At 44.2% G+C, this 16,641-nt stretch overlaps 1 protein-coding gene across 5 annotated transcripts in view; it reads right to left on the bottom strand.

Moving 5' to 3' along the window:
- The window catches only part of ACSL6 (acyl-CoA synthetase long chain family member 6), a 265,818-nt gene that overhangs the window by 126,514 nt on the left and 122,663 nt on the right, over positions 1–16,641 (bottom strand). For 4 of the 5 annotated variants that reach the window (XM_069970860.1, XM_069970832.1, XM_069970841.1 and 1 more), the window contains exon 1: positions 2,741–2,814. The exons of the other annotated variant lie outside the window; for it this stretch is intronic. In XM_069970860.1, the coding sequence (XP_069826961.1) occupies positions 2,741–2,813 (73 nt within the window). In that variant the 5' untranslated portion in view covers position 2,814. Of the gene's footprint in view, positions 1–2,740; positions 2,815–16,641 lie in introns of those variants that run through there. 5 annotated transcript variants of the gene reach the window in all.

Here is a 16,641-nt window from a genome sequence, read left to right on the forward strand (position 1 = left end):
GTTTATATCCCTTAACAATAGGGCTTTGAGAAATCAGAAAATGGAACAGTGTATGGTGTTGATAATTGCTACTACAAAGACACCAGCACAATTCCCCTTTATGTAACGTAATAGCACATAACTATGCTTCTTAAAGGGGTTTATGTAAATAACACTAAATCTTTGGGAAATGAAAAGTTATGCAACTTGCTACTAAACCTGTGCTTCAGTTCAGTCTATCACTAATTCAAGAGCGGTGGTTGCTGTCAGTGAATTGTAACAACCTTACTTTAAGAAACATATCTGGATTGGAGAATGAGATAACCTCTCCTTTTTGTGTTTTTCGGCTTATAGAAATAGTAAACCATCGATATAGTGTAAGTATTTTTTGTAACTGGTTCACATGTCGTCTATTCATATCTCATAAACCTTAAATTAGGTTTATGAGATATAAATAAAGGGCTATATTTTAGACCACAAGCTTAATCCTTTCAGTGATTCACATGTCATCTGTCTAGCAATGTCAGCAGTTTGTAGGGGTCATAAGTGCTGGCAGACGCCCATCAAAGAGAAGCTGTCACCTCTGATGCACATATAAACCACAGGCACGCTCACATAGTTCACTGCTCATCCTTCAGCATGTTACCATTGGTCAGATTGTCCATTATAGCAAACCTATCACCCCCTGACTGCCTACCGAGCTTGCGGCACCCCTGGATAGATAGCAATACATGCATTCAGAATATATCTTTGTTGCCTGTGTCTGTGTTTTTATTTTCACAAAATAAAAAAATTCGGGCTGTAAATACTGTCAAGAAGGCGGGCCTATTGTTCTATGGGTCCTATCACTGGTAAGCCTCACTGTGCTGTATGCTTTCCCCTTTGAATAGTAAGGACCGAATACTGTGCATACATGTGGCTGGGTTCACACTACGTATATTTCAGTCAGTATTGTGGTCCTCATATTGCAACCAAAACCAGGAGTGGATTAAAAACACAGAAAGGATCTGTTCACACAATGTTGAAATTGAGTGGATGGCCGTCATTTAATGGCAAATATTTGCTGTTATTTTAAAACAACGGCTGTTATATTGAAATAATGGCAGTTATTTACTGTTATATGGCGGCCATCCACTCAATTTCAACATTGTGTGACTAGATCCTTTCTGTGTTTTTAATCCACTCCTGGTTTTGGATGCAATATGAGGACCACAATACTGACTGAAATATACCTAGTGTGAACCCAGCCTAGGTACACTGGCCTTCATAAATTCCTCCCTAGTGTGTAATTTTGAGGGACTCAAAAGTGCTCCTAGCCAATGCTTCTGGCCCCTGGTACTCTTGGAAACTTTCTGGTTCCTGCAGTTACATCCCCATCCATGCCAATCACTGGCTGCAGAGGTTGCTCACTTCAACCAGTGATTGGCTGAGCAGGGCATGTCATCAGGAACCAGCTGAGAGGATCTTCGGCCAGGAGCGTCAGCAAACCAGTTGTGGGGGATCAGGGTAACTGAGTACCCTTGGAGAACATCATTCAGCAAGGGTAACAAAGATGTTGGTTAAATCAATGAACACCTCAAGATCAGATGTATTCCTCTCTCCACCACAATCAGAAGAGGCTAAGTTATGAGGAGCTGTTTTATTGGGCGCTGACACTTTAGATCTGATGATCTGCCCTTGTGAATGACTGTGAGATAACACTAAGGCAAGATGAGATTTTCTGTGATGCTTCATAGCTAATGTTTTGTCATCCAAGGAATAAAACAAACCCACTAGTGACCACATAGTGACTTTCACATTACAAGTCGGTTGCTGAAACATGATAACCCCACAGTACAATACCCGTAATTTGTTTCCTGGATCCATGTCAGTACGACACAGGGGGGATGGGGGCTATTTCATCAATCTGCAGTAATCTCTTAAGTTTTAGGTACTGAGTAGATTTAAAAAGACAGTGACACTTGATAACACTGACATACAAGAATTATTTGCGTTGTATGTAGAGAAAGATCCGGTGTTGTAATATATCAAATGCACAAGATATATTCTAGCATCCCAAATACTGCATGCCCCATCCCTCCACCTGCCTTACTGAGGACATGAGCCAATGCTGTTAAACGTGCAGCTCGAATATTGTACCAAGCTCAATGACAAAGCTACATAGAAGTATTACGTATCAATAATGCAAAATATGCAAAATATGCTTCTATGCTAAGCAGAATGGTACTTCTTTGACAGAGGACAATGTCTGTACCAGCAATGATTTCTATCTTCATATCGTATATTACCTGTGATTTTACATAGGACTACAACATACTGCAGCATCAGACAAGATGAAATCTAAATAATATATTCACATACGTTATACTGCATTTATTTATCCATCCATCTATAGATGTACCGAAGATGGATATTTTCATTGATTTGTCTATTAAGTGCCTGGTAACAACTCACTGAGTAAAGCTAACTTACAAGCAGTCCTATAGAAAAGCATAGGTCATATAGTATTACAAAGCATTATGTGAAATGATAACCTCAGCTATCTCTCTCTCTCTCTATATATATATATATACACATTGCACAGTATACAACATTCCCCTTTCAGTCTCTGGAGGCTGCCATTTAACAGTTAGCGCAGCATCCCTGTGTCATCATTTGCAGGAATCAGCTGATATTAGCAGAATAATATATACTTATCAAGGATGTAATGTTAGCAGTCTAGGGATGAAGTAAGGAGGACCAGCATCATGCAGGCTCTTACCCATAAGCAGCCAGATGGAGCCACCAGACAGTATGAGGAATGTAAGCATGTCTCCTTGTGCCGGCTGCAACATGGACCACTCAAGCTGGAGAGAGGGAGAGGGGGGAACACCGCAGCAGTCACTGCAGTGAGCAGCAGGCGGGATCACACATTACAGCGTATGCAGTAGGGCAGTATTTTTAGCTTCCCTTCTTCTGGGACCTCCTGCTTCCTTATAGCAGAATGATGCTGCTTCCCACCTCATTGCCCCTCCTGCTGCAGTGATCTAGCCAGCACGTGTATTGTGCACGGCAGTAACCTCATGTGCTGGATGCTCTATCTACACTATATATATATATATATATATATATAATATATATATATATGTGTGTACCAGGGATGAAGGCGGCAGGATTTCTGCAAGCACTGTGCTGTCATCAATCTACACAATTTGAATATGTTGTAGCACCATTCTGCAACCGCATTGTCATTGCCGCATTAAGTGTGTGTTCACATGTTCAGGTTTTTAATTGCAATTATTGAATACAAAACAAGAAATGGATTTAAAAAGAGGGGATGTCACCGTCCTTCCTTTTTTATGTGTTCTCTATTTATGATTTGTTCCTAGCTGTAAATTTAAGGATTGCAATTAAAAACCTGACCATGTGAACACAGCCTCAGGGTAAAGCTAACATTTGCGTTTTCAGTATTTTTTAAATTTTCATTTAAAGGATTGGATGGATTTTAGAGCCGATGCAATGACTCCTGTCATCCTTGGCCACCCTAAAATTGATAGGGAAACTTATCGGCGCTTCATTTCACTATTACAATGATTGGAAAATAGCATGAAAGTGTGAAATGGCTTCCTCGGGCAATGTATAGGAGAGCACAATGCGGATAATGAGGCAAGTGAAAAAGGTGGAAGTAATTTTATGGAGGAGCAGATGTTCATTAGTGACTGGTTTTGTTACTATTCATCTATTATTACTGGTCTTTGAGTATTGCCCTTCCATTTACTGTATCTTTAAATGTAGGTTGTGAATCTAGCACTAGCAGTGAAGGTAGCATAGCAGTAAAGCAGGATCAGATGACAGGGATTTTCCTTCTCTTGGAATAATGCTTGCTTGGTGCTTTTTAAAGAGCTTTAAACAGCTGAGTTCACTTTTGCATTGTCAATTCTGCTTTTCTGTTCAGTGACAGGAGCTAAAAAATAAAAAGGATGGAGTGCTGGATCTGTCGCATGAGGAACACCACTGTCTGTGATATTCTTCCAGTCAAATACGATTGAGTCTGTGGCGGAGCCTCCAGTGCAGATATGAACACATTCTTATTGATATTAAGATAACCTATTTTTGGGGGGGTTTTTACAACACAGACTTTTTTGTTTTGGCAAAAAAAAAACAAGAACAAAAACAATAAAACCCACTATGGTGCTTTGAATGCTAAAACATTTAGGAATTAATAGGAATTTGTGATTTTCATTTTTTTGCCATTAGGTGCCATTATTATTTTATTTTACCAGCTACAGAGCCATATAAGGGCTTGTTTTTTGCAGGATAAATTGTACCTTCTGTACTTTCACGATAACACCACATGCATCGGTGAGTAGTTAAACCTTATTCACACTTGTGTTGCTTGGCAGCCGCCTTCTCCGCCAGCGGCACCTGCATTGTATTGGGGGCCCTTGGGGTTTGGTCCTATGACAGTGGGGTTGCAGGGCCATTCTATGACCTCCCCTTCCCTGATTGCGCTTGCTTTGTGGGATTGGTGTTCGCTAACCAGCACAGTGCAGTTTAGTGTATCAGAAGACCTGCACGTGGTACATGAGGCAATATGGTTTGATCAAATTATATACTAACTTCTGATGTTGGTTTTTAATGTAGCTGAACAAGCTTTCGTATCATCCATGCTTGTGCATTTTATGTATTCCTGTCCATTTTTTCTTTGTGGCTAGCACTCCTCCCTTGTAAGACCCATGTGATCCAAATTAGCAGGACATATGGTAAGTACCTCCTCTTTCTCACATTCTACCTGCTGGTGCATTGGTGAGTAGTAACACCTTGTTCATGCATGTACTGTTATATGCTGAAGGTGTGTTGCTGGGTGGTGTAGTGCAACCTTAGGGCTCACCTTCTTTAACCTTCCTGTCACGGTGGGGTCCGAGGGTGCCAGGACCCTTCTCTTCTCAGCATACACACGAGGGAATATTTTTAATAAAAGTCTTTACACAGTAACAGTAAAAGTATATGGAAACTTTACTTGAAAGATAACTATGTACAATCCAATACAGGGGCATCTGATGATGAATATCTGCTGGCTTAATCAGAGTCCTTAGCTTCAGGGGAGGTTACCTTGGTTACTATAACTTAGACTTGGTAGGTAGAAAGATAGATAGGATTTCAAGTAGACAGACCTGTTCCAGGGACTTTGAGGTTTCCAGCCTTTATGAGGTACGTGTGAATAGGTACTTGAAGTTACTGAAGAGACTTAACGCTGTCAACGCTCGCTGGCAAGCAGGAGGAAGACGCATGAACACACCGACTTGAGAGCCAGGAAGATATGGACGGTGAATGGGAGACCCTCTAACACTTCACCAATCCGACAGCAGGCACTAATAAATACAGAGAATGTCCTGCTGAGATTTTGAGGACATGTATTATTCCTCTTGGCTGCTTTGTAAACTGGTTAGGGGGTTGGGTATCAAGTCTGACAGGATTACTGAGGTGATGCAGGGAGGTTAAATGTGACTCTGGCAAAGCCAGACTACCAACTGTCAACTTTCAAGACCGCATAGCCCTCTGGGTAGAAGGTGGGCAGAGCCAGCTTTCCCCTGGCCAATCATTAGAGTCTGATAGGTTGCAGGGGAGGAGCACTGATTAAGTTCAACACTTGTTTCATTGGAGATTAATACATAACTACATATTAAACAAATATATGGCAGAAAACAATGCTCATTTAAAATACCTCTTTTTCCCATTCTACCTGCTGGTGCATTGGTGAGTAGTAACACCTTGTTCACGCATGTGTTGGTTGGTGGCCACCTTCTCCAGCGGCAGCGTCTGCGGGGTATGGGGGGGCCTTGGGGTTTGGTCCTGTGACAGTGGGTTTGCAGAGCCATTCTATGACCCTGCTTCCCTGCTTGCTTTGCGGGGTTGGCAGTCACTGACCGGCACCGTGTCGTTTCGCATAGGGACTCGTGTATCAGAAGACCTGCACGTGATACATGAGGCAATATTGTTTGATCAAAATATATACTAATGTCAGGATTGTACAGTAACCTGGTGTTAACTGGGCCTGTTTTGCTTTTGTGTGACACACCCGCTTGCTTCTCAGCTTCCTGGCAATGCAGGAGTTAAGCTGAGAAGCTGTGGGATTTGAGTAACACAGCTGGGTGGTCTGTTTGATTGACTGGTTTCTCTGCCTGTCTGCAGCCTGGAGGATCAGATCGCTGGTCCAATGAGGATCCGGACCGGGCTCTTGTTCAGCATAAAACAAAGCTGAGACAAAGTCCCAGCGCTGGCTATTAGATTAACCCCTTAAGGTCAATGGTAGGGACGGTCCGAACCTGCCGAGGTTTCCCGCTGTCTGCCTGCTCCGTGGAGAGGGTGGATACAGCGGGAGGACCGCCTGAAAAATATGGGATACAACCATAGCCATAGGCTGTATCCCAGTTTTCCAGGCGGTCCTCCCGCTGTATCCACCCGCTGCATGGAGTGGCCAGACAGCGGAAATCTGATGCCGAGCATTCGGGTTCATACGAACCCGAACCTCGGCAGGTTCGGACCATCCTTAGTCAATCCTTAGTTTTTCCACTTTATGTTTAAAAGGCCATAGCGCTTGCATTTTTTCACCTAGAGATCCATATGAGCCCTTTTTTTTTGCAATACCAATTTTACTTTGCAATGACAGACCTTATTTTTCCAAAAAATATGCTGCAAAACCATAAAAAAATAATTTGCACTGTCAAATTGAAATAAAAAGGAATTTGTTTTCATTTCAGGGAGTTTCGTATTTACACCGTTCGCCTTATGGTAAAACTGACATGATATGCATGTTCCTCAAGTTGTTACAATTACAACGATATGTATTTTGCATTACTTTTATATTATTTGATGGCTTTTAAAAAATTAAAACCTTTTTATATAAACTAAATGTGTTTAAAATTGCTCTATTACCATGCTTATAGCGCTTTTATCCTTTGGCCTATGGGGCTGTGTGAGGTGTCATTTTTTGCGCCATTATATGTTCTTTCTATCGGTACCTTGTTTACGCATATGCGACATTTTGATCACTTTTTATTACATTTTTTCTGGATTTGATGCAACCAAAAATGCGCAATTTTGCACTTTGGAATTTTTTTGAGCTTACGCCATTTACCATGCGAGATCAGGAATGTGATAATTTAATAGTTCGGACGATTACACACGCGGCGATACTAAATATGTTTGTATATTTGTTTATTTATTTATAAAATGGGAAAAGGGGGGTGATTTGGACTTTTATTAGGGGAGGGGATTTTTTATTAATAAAAACACTTTTTTCCTTTTTTTTTTACATTAACAAGAAGTCCCCCTGGGGGACTTGTATATACACAGCACTGATCTCTCATAGAGATCAATGCTGTGTATATACACAGCAATGAACATTGTATTCGGCGATACATTGCTTTGGCCTGCTGCAGGCCATAGCAGTGTATTGCCGAGCCAGGATCAGCGTCTGAAGCGCCAGAAGCACGGATCTCCCCCCGCGGTCGCATTGCGGGTGGGAGATCTGTCCCACTAGACATATAAAGCATTTCAGTGCAGCTGTCAGGTTTGACACGGTCACGGCGGGACCCCTCTCTGAACTCCCCCAATCCTATCCGATTTAATTGCTGATTTTGTACTGCGTTGCCCGTTTGGTTCTGACTTGGCTTGTTTACTATCCCATATAATGTTTGTCTGTCTTGTTCTGTGTTTCACATATACAGCATAGGGAACACCTTCGTGATTGCCCACAGCCGCCTAGGGCCGACTGAGGCAAGTAGGTAGGGACAGTGCGTAGGTTGAGACCTAGGGCCTAGGGTCTTGTCCTGTCTGTACCTCCCTGTCCTGACAACTAACTTCTGATGTTAGTTTTTAATGTAGCTGAACAAGCTTACGTATCATCCATGCTTGTGCATTTTATGTATTTCTGTCCTTTTTTTCTTTGTGGCTAGCACTCCTCCCTTGTAAGACCCATGTGATCCAAATTAGCAGAAAGCACCTGTGTACATATGGTAAGTACCTCCTCTTTCTCCCATTCTACCTGCTGGTGCATTGGTGAGTAGTATCACCTTGTTCACGCTTGTGTTGGTTGGCGGCCGCCTTCTCCAGTGGCAGCGCCTGCGGGGTATAGGGGGCCCTTGGGGTTTGGTCCTGTGACAGTGGGTTTGCAGAGCCATTCTTTGGTCCCCATTCCCTGCTTGTGCTTGTTTTGCGGGGTTGGCGGTCACTGACTGGCACAGTGTCGTTTAGCGTAGGGACTCGTGTATCAGAAGACCTGCACGTGATACATGAGGCAATATTGTTTGATCAAATTATAACTTCTGATATTGGTTTTTAATGTAGCTGAACAAGCTTTCGTATCAACCGTGGGTGCGATGCCATTTCTGTCCTCCAGGCTTGTGCACTAAACCTTTTTCTGTCTGCAAAACAGTCTGTGTACTGCCCATATTTCATGAACTGAACACATCCCTGTGAATGAGACCCACAGCATTGTACTGAATTATGACGTAGATGAGCTCCCACTACCCTACTGAACTGACAAAGCTCACAACGTATAATTTAGGTAAGGTAGTGCTCTGCCCGTGCAGGAGCTTACTGCATCATAACTCAGTCTTTGAAATGCTGCCAGCATATGAACATGAATGTGGCCTAAAATCTACTGCAAAACTCAAATAAAAAAATGCAATTGTCCAAATTTTGAAGGGTTTCTGTTATGGTCAGTATGGCAAAGGCAGTCTGACAAGACACGGACAGTGAGCCCTGAGCTGACCCCACCCACTGACCCTGCCTAATTGCCACGGACGGCCCTAAACGGCCCGGACAACCACGGAGTCGGTCCCTACACTGAATAGGTGCGACACACAGAGCACGGACAGACAAACAAAACACAATAAGAGGTGTCAGACAAACCAGGTCAGCAACAGTCGAGCGGCGAAGTACAAAAACAGCAAACAGGAGAATAGTCGAGGTCAAATGCAGAAGGTCCAGAATACAGAGATCAGTGTAACTAAACAGGGAGCTGAGCAGGCGAGTGAACTCTAATAGTCAGCAGGGAAGGGAGAAACTTGCTGCTTTTTATCTGAGATCAGAGACTAAGTCCAGCAGATGATTGGACCAGCCCTGATCCCAGCAGCAAGTTCAGCTGAGAAGATCAAGCAGAGCAGTAACCCCTGCACTGCCAGGAGTCTGCCAGGAAAAGCGGGTGTGGCTGGCAAATACAACACAATTCAGACAGAGTAAAAAGAAAAACACAGACAAACTCAGCGCTTCCTCGACCGCCCGGCACGGACCGAGGAGCGCAAAGTCATATTCCTAACAGTACCCCCCCCTCTTATGAGGGGCCACTGGACCCTCACTCAAAGGACCAGGCTTAGAGGGGTTACGGGCATGAAACTGCCGGATAAGGCGTGAGGCATGTATGTCCTTACTGGCAACCCAAGTATTTTCCTCGGGACCAAATCCTTTCCACTGGACAAGATATTGGATGGAATTTTGAACTTGGCGAGAGTCCAAAATCTTGTCCACCTCAAACTCCAGCTCACCTTGGATGACCAGAGGAGCAGGGAGGACTGCTGGAAGCACAGGAACTACATATTTTTTTAACAATGATTTATGAAAGACATTGTGAATCCTCATATTATTGGGTAACTGTAGGCGGAAGGACACAGGATTAATGATTTCTGTAATTAGATAAAGACCAATGTATTTAGGTGCTAATTTCCCAGAAGGGACTCTGAGCTTAAGATTTCTCGTGGAGAGCCACACCTTGTCCCCTACCTGATATTCATGGCCAGATATACGTCTTTTATTAGCTTGTATGCTAGACAACCTCTGGGCCTTAGTCAGGCTCACAAAAGCCTGGGCCCAGACTGTGCACAGTCTTTGATAGATAACTTCAGCTGAAGGATTTACAGACTCTGGAGAGTGAGCCGACGAATACCTGGGATTATACCCATAATTGCAAAAGAAAGGCGACATTTTGGTAGACTGACTCTCTCTATTATTAAGCGCGAACTCTGCTAGAGGCAAATAGTTTTTCCATTTATCCTGAGAACATGATACAAAACATCTAAGAAATTGTTCTAAGGATTGGTTTACCCTCTCCGTTTGCCCATTAGACTGGGGGTGAAAAGCAGACGAAAAAGACAACAAAATCCCCAAACGACCACATAGTTCTCTCCAGAATTTAGAGACAAATTGCACTCCCCTATCAGAGACAATGTTTTCAGGAACCCCATGTAACCTTAGGATATGGTTTATGAATAGAGTGGCCAAAGTACAAGCATTGGGGAGTTTTTTCAACGGAATAAGGTGGCACATTTTGGAGAATCTGTCCACCACTACCCAGATCACTGTTTTCCCTTTGGACAATGGCAAATCTGTGATGAAGTCCATAGCGAGGTGGGTCCATGGTCTCCTAGGTATAGGAAGAGGGTGGAGGAGGCCCTCTGGTAACCTACGAGGGACCTTGGACCTAGCACAGACTTCACAAGCTTCAACAAAAAATTTTACATCTTTGGACCAAGAAGGCCACCAATATTGCCTTGAGAGGAGATACTTGGTACCAGCAATTCCCGGGTGACCAGCCAGAACAGAACAATGGGTTTCCTCCAAGACTCTAAGCCGGAGATTGGGGGGTACAAAGAGTTTTCCCTCCGGAGTATTTTCAGGGGCAAGGGACTGAGACTCTACCACCTGAGCGACAAGATCAGGTTGGAGGATGGCAAGGACCACCCCGGGCGCAAGTATATTTTCTGGTTCACCTTTGGGGACATTACTGGCATCAAAACTCCGCGATAGGGCATCAGCTTTGACATTTTTAGAACCTGGACGATAGGTTATCTCAAAATCAAAACGAGTAAAGAACAACGCCCACCTCGCCTGTCGAGGGGTTAGGCGTTTGGCCTTGTCTAGGTACAATAAGTTTTTGTGGTCAGTTAGTACCCTGACCTTGTGTTTAGCTCCTTCAAGGAAATGCCTCCATTCATCGAATGCCCACTTGATGGCAAGCAGTTCCCTGTTACCAATATCGTAATTTCCTTCTGCTGGGGAAAATTTCCTGGAGAAGTAAGCTATAAGTCGGAGGTTGGTGAGACTCTCAGGGCCCTGAGAAAGAACCGCACCAACCCCCACCTCTGAAGCATCAACTTCAATAACAAAAGGTTGCTCCAGATCAGGCTGGATGAGCATGGGTGCCTTGGAGAAACATCTTTTTAACTGTCCAAATGCCTCTATAGCCTTGGGAGTCCAGTTATCCAGGTCAGACCCTTTTCTGGTCAGGTCAGTGAGGGGTTTAGCAATTATGGAAAATCCCTTAATAAATTTTCTGTAATAGTTGGCAAATCCCAAGAATCTTTGCAATGCCTTAAGGTTAGTGGGACGTTCCCATTTCTCAATGGCTGCCACTTTGACAGGATCCATACTAAAAGATTTGGGAGAAATTATGTACCCCAGAAAAGAGACCTTCTGGATTCCGAATTGGCATTTGGACAGTTTGGCAAACAAGTTATTATTTCTAAGCGAATGCATAACAGTGCGAACATGGTTTACGTGGGAAGACCAATCCGGCGAAAAGATTAGGATATCATCCAAATACACCACCAAGAATTTCCCCAGATGTTCCCTGAATATGTCATTCACAAAATGCTGGAATACTGCAGGGGCATTACTCAGACCAAATGGCATCACCCGATACTCAAAATGTCCCTCAGGGGTATTGAAGGCGGTCTTCCACTCATCCCCCTCCCTTATTCTGATCAGATGGTAGGCCCCACGACGATCTATCTTGGAGAACCACTGAGCACCCACAATCTGATTAAAGAGATCTGGAATAAGAGGAAGGGGGTGCTGGTTTTTGATAGTGATCTTATTTAGTTCTCGGTAATCAATACACGGTCTAAGACCACCATCCTTTTTACCAACAAAAAAGAACCCTGCACCCATGGGAGAGCAGGAGGGACAAATGTGACCCTTGCGAAGGCTTTCCTGAATGTACTCTCCCATAGCCTCCCTCTCAGGCCTAGACAAATTAAAAATTCTACCTGTAGGGTATTTAGTACCCGGGATCAAATCAATGGAGCAATCATATGGTCTATGAGGTGGCAACACATCAACAGCCTTCTCGTCAAACACATCTGAGAAATCGGAAATAAACTCCGGGATCTCCCCCTCCTTGGGGAAGACATCTGCGGCATTCAGCGAAATACAATGAGGAGAGCACTCAGATCCCCATTTTACCAATTCACGAGTGGACCAATCAAAAACAGGATTATGTTTACTCAACCAAGGTAAACCCAGAATAACATCAGTAGATAAATTGCCCATGATTAAAAAGTCAAGCATTTCTTGGTGAATTGACCCAACCTGCACCTTCATAGTCGGAGTGATATAGCAGATTCTACCCCTGGCCAAAGGGGTAGAATCCGCACCAGTGATGGTCAGCGGATTATTGAGCAAAAGCGGACATGCCTCTAAACGTGACCAAAAACCGGAGCTAATGAAATTGGCGGAGGCCCCAGAATCCACATGAGCAAAACCCGAGACCAATTTGTGCCCCAAACAAAGTGAGATAGGTACCAATAATTTATTTTTATGTTCAAGGGATACCTGTGCACCTGAATGACCCCCTCGATGGTCACTCAGGCGCTGGAGTCTTTCAGCCGGCTGGTCAGGTCTAGCAGGACAGGACCTCACACGATGACCGAGTTTACCACAGTATAGGCAGAGGTTGTGTTGCAGGCGGAAGGCTCGTCGGGTCTTGGTATCTGAGGCTCCAAGCTGCATGGGCTCTTCTTGTGACAGAGGAACAGAAGGAGGAGGCTGAGAAACACAGTCAATAACAGGAAGAGAACTAGAAGACTCAGAAGTTCCTTTCTCCCTATGTCTGTCTCTTAGTCGCCTGTCAACCCTAATCGCCAAAGTCATTGTTTCTTCTAAGGTGTCGGGGGTAGGGTATACCACTAATAGGTCTTTAAGCTGGTCCGACAACCCCATTCGGAACTGGCACGGCAGTGCGGGGTCATTCCAGCCAGATGACACACACCACTGTCTGAATTCCGCACAGTACTCCTCCACAGGTCTCTTTCCCTGTTTCATGGAAGTCAGTTGGCGTTCTGCTTCCGCTGCTAGGTCTGGATCGTCATACAGGAGTCCTAGGGCAGAAAAAAATTGATCCACGGAGGTCAACTCCATGGATCCAGGGGGTAATGAAAAAGCCCACTCCTGAGGAGGACCCTGCAAGAGGGACATAATAATGCCCACCCTTTGGTCCTCATCTCCAGAGGAGTGGGGGCACAAACGAAAAAACAACTTGCACCCCTCTCTAAATGTTCGGAAATGCTTCCTGTCTCCCTTAAACTTTTCAGGGAGCTGCACCGGAGGTTCCGGAGGTAGAGGGGTGGTCATGGTCACCTGTTAGGGTGCAGTCTCTTGTTCCTGGACGCGCTCAGCAAGGTTCTGAACCAGCGTGTTCAGACCTTGCATCTGGTTCACCAGAGTCTTCATGGCGTCCATAATGCTAGGTTACCCCAACAAATTATTAGGCTGACTATTCTGTTATGGTCAGTATGGCAAAGGCAGTCTGACAAGACACGGACAGTGAGCCCTGAGCTGACCCCACCCACTGACCCTGCCTAATTGCCACGGACGGCCCTAAACGGCCCGGACAACCACGGAGTCGGTCCCTACACTGAATAGGTGCGACACACAGAGCACTGACAGACAAACAAAACACAATAAGAGGTGTCAGACAAACCAGGTCAGCAACAGTCGAGCGACGAAGTACAAAAACAGCAAACAGGAGAATAGTCGAGGTCAAATGCAGAAGGTCCAGAATACAGAGATCAGTGTAACTAAACAGGGAGCTGAGCAGGCGAGTGAACTCTAATAGTCAGCAGGGAAGGGAGAAACTTGCTGCTTTTTATCTGCGATCAGAGACTAAGTCCAGCAGATGATTGGACCAGCCCTGATCCCAGCAGCAAGTTCAGCTGAGAAGATCAAGCAGAGCAGTAACCCCTGTACTGCCAGGAGTCTGCCAGGAAAAGCGGGTGTGGCTGGCAAATACAACACAATTCAGACAGAGTAAAAAGAAAAACACAGACAAACTCAGCGCTTCCTCGACCGCCCGGCACGGACCGAGGAGCGCAAAGTCATATTCCTAACAGTTTCGTTTTAAAGGGGTTATCCAGCAAAAATCTTTTTTTTTTTTTTTTTTTCTCCAAATCAACTTATATCATAAAGATATATAGATTTGTAATTTACCTCTATTAAAAAATCTCAAGTCTTCCCATACTTATTAGCTTCTGTATGTCATGCAGGACATGTTTTATTTTCAGTCTGACATAGTGCTCTCTGTTGACATCTCTGGCCGAGACAGGAACTCTGTCTCAGTTTTCTGTGAATCCCCATAGAAAACCTCTTCTCCTTCTCTGGACAGTTCCTGTTTCAGACAGAGCTGTCAGCAGAGAGCACTGTGTCAGACTGAAAATAAAACAACAGAAAAGGTGTAGCTAGCCTTTCCTGCAGCCGAGGCAAAGGTCGGGCAGGACAGTACTGTCACAAATGCGATGCCCTGACCCGAGGGGGTCACTCCGCAGTGCGGATGGTATTGCAGGCAGTAACCAAGCAGCTGCGGGATATAGAGTGGTCACAGTTAGGGCATGAGGGTGGCACAGCTGTAGGCCTGGTCTGTGGTACTATGCGGGACACTGGGCATGCGATTCTTCGTTGTACCTAGTCGGGGAACCAGATATTGGACACCAATGCCAGGGTTCAGTAACAACGGTGGTTACAATTTTATTGTAACTGAGGTAACTGGTAGCAACAGTCTCATCCGGATGCAGCCGGGTATATAGCAGACTTGTACAAACAGAGCAAGAGTGGTGCTGCATAGGCTGAGAGTGAAACGTGCCAGATTATGAGAGTAGTAGTGATAGAGGAATAGAGAGGCTGGGTGGATTAGAGTACTTGCGTTGAATATCTTGAGATGAGGAGGAGGTAGAGAACAGGAACGACACCCAGATGAGAGGATACTCCTGGCACTTGAGCAGGCGGACAGCCGATAACTGCAACAGCAACGCACCAGCCACTCTTCTAAAGGTGAAGAGGGCTACAGGAACACATCCGTCCTCTCTGAGGTAGAGGACGGAACTCACACAGACAACCTATCCCCTCTGTGGCAGGGAATAGACTAACTTGCAAGAGGAAGTCACATGGTAACCCCTAGCTAAAGCTCAACGGCCATTGGAGGAACCATGGTTACGGGGCACTGTCACGTGATCACCAGCCTCTGCATACAACTGTACATAGTGATACACACAGACTGTACAGGATCCTGAGAGCAATAGGGGTAAAACAGCAAGTAGTTGCAGTGCATAGAGTTACCAGGACAGGCAGGACCATAATAATAAAAGTAGACTTAAAGTGAGAAAAGGACAGCCTGTACTGGGACACTGCATACCTCCCTAGCAAATTTGAGCCGACCTCGGCGAATCTCAAGGGGTACATAAATGGACTGGACAATTAGACAACAGGAATGAATGGTGACTGTGAGTGTTGAAGTGTGTGTTTCTCACGCTCAAGGCACAGGTGACAACAGAGAGAGTGAAGAAGAAGAAAACCCTAGTGGCAGGACTTCACCTAGGGGTGCCTAACGTACTCTGGTTACAGGTAGTTAGTGCGTGAACCATCTGACATGTAAGCCAGGACAACTTAACTGCTGGCGGGTGACCCTCAATATTCCAGCCAGTTAACCCCTTAAGGACCGGGCCTGAAATGGCCTTAAGGACCGGAGTAAATTTTATGAATATGACCAGTGTCACTTTATTCATTAATAACTTCGGGATGCTTTTACCTATCCGGCTGATTCTGAGATTGTTTTCTCGTGACATATTGTACTTCACATTTCTAGTAAATTGGAGTCGATACTTAAAACAAATCTTTATGAAAAAAAACAAAATAGCGTGAAAAATTGTGAAAAAATGCATTTTTCCAACTTTAAAACTTTTCTGCTTATACAGAAAATGGTTATATCACATAAATTATATATTAAATAGCATTAGCAACATGTCTATTTTATGTTGGCGGCATTTATTAAACTATCTTTCATTTTTTTTAAACAATAGAAAGCGTAAAACATTAGCAGCAAATTTCCAAATTTTCGGTAAAATTTCAAAATCAGATATTTTTAGGGACCTGTTCAGGTTTAAAGTGTATTTGAGGGGACTGTGTGTTAGAAAGCCCCACGAAGCACCCCATTTCAGAAACTGCACCCCCCAAACTCTGCAAAAGCACATCCAGAAAGTTTTTTAACCCTTTAGGGGAGTCACAGAAATAAAAGCTAAGTCTGTAAGAAATTTGAAAATTTTTATTTTCTGTGCAGAGATTTTATTGTAATCCAATATTTTTCATAATTATGACCCTATTACCAGAGAAATGCACCCCAATAATTATTGCCCCGTTTCTGCAGTTTATAGAAATACCCCATATGTGGCCCTATTGCGCTATTTGACGCAACCACAAGCCTCAGATACAAAGGAGCGCCTAGTGAATTTCAATGGCTCCATTATATTTGGTCATTTCTGACTGTACCACTTCAGGTTGGCAGAGGCTCTGGGGTGCCAAAACCTAAAAAAACACCCCTAAAGGGACACCATTTAGAAAACTACACCCCTCAAGGAA

Source organism: Dendropsophus ebraccatus, chromosome 1, assembly GCF_027789765.1.
Source record: "Dendropsophus ebraccatus isolate aDenEbr1 chromosome 1, aDenEbr1.pat, whole genome shotgun sequence".
Lineage (NCBI taxonomy): Eukaryota > Metazoa > Chordata > Amphibia > Anura > Hylidae > Dendropsophus > Dendropsophus ebraccatus.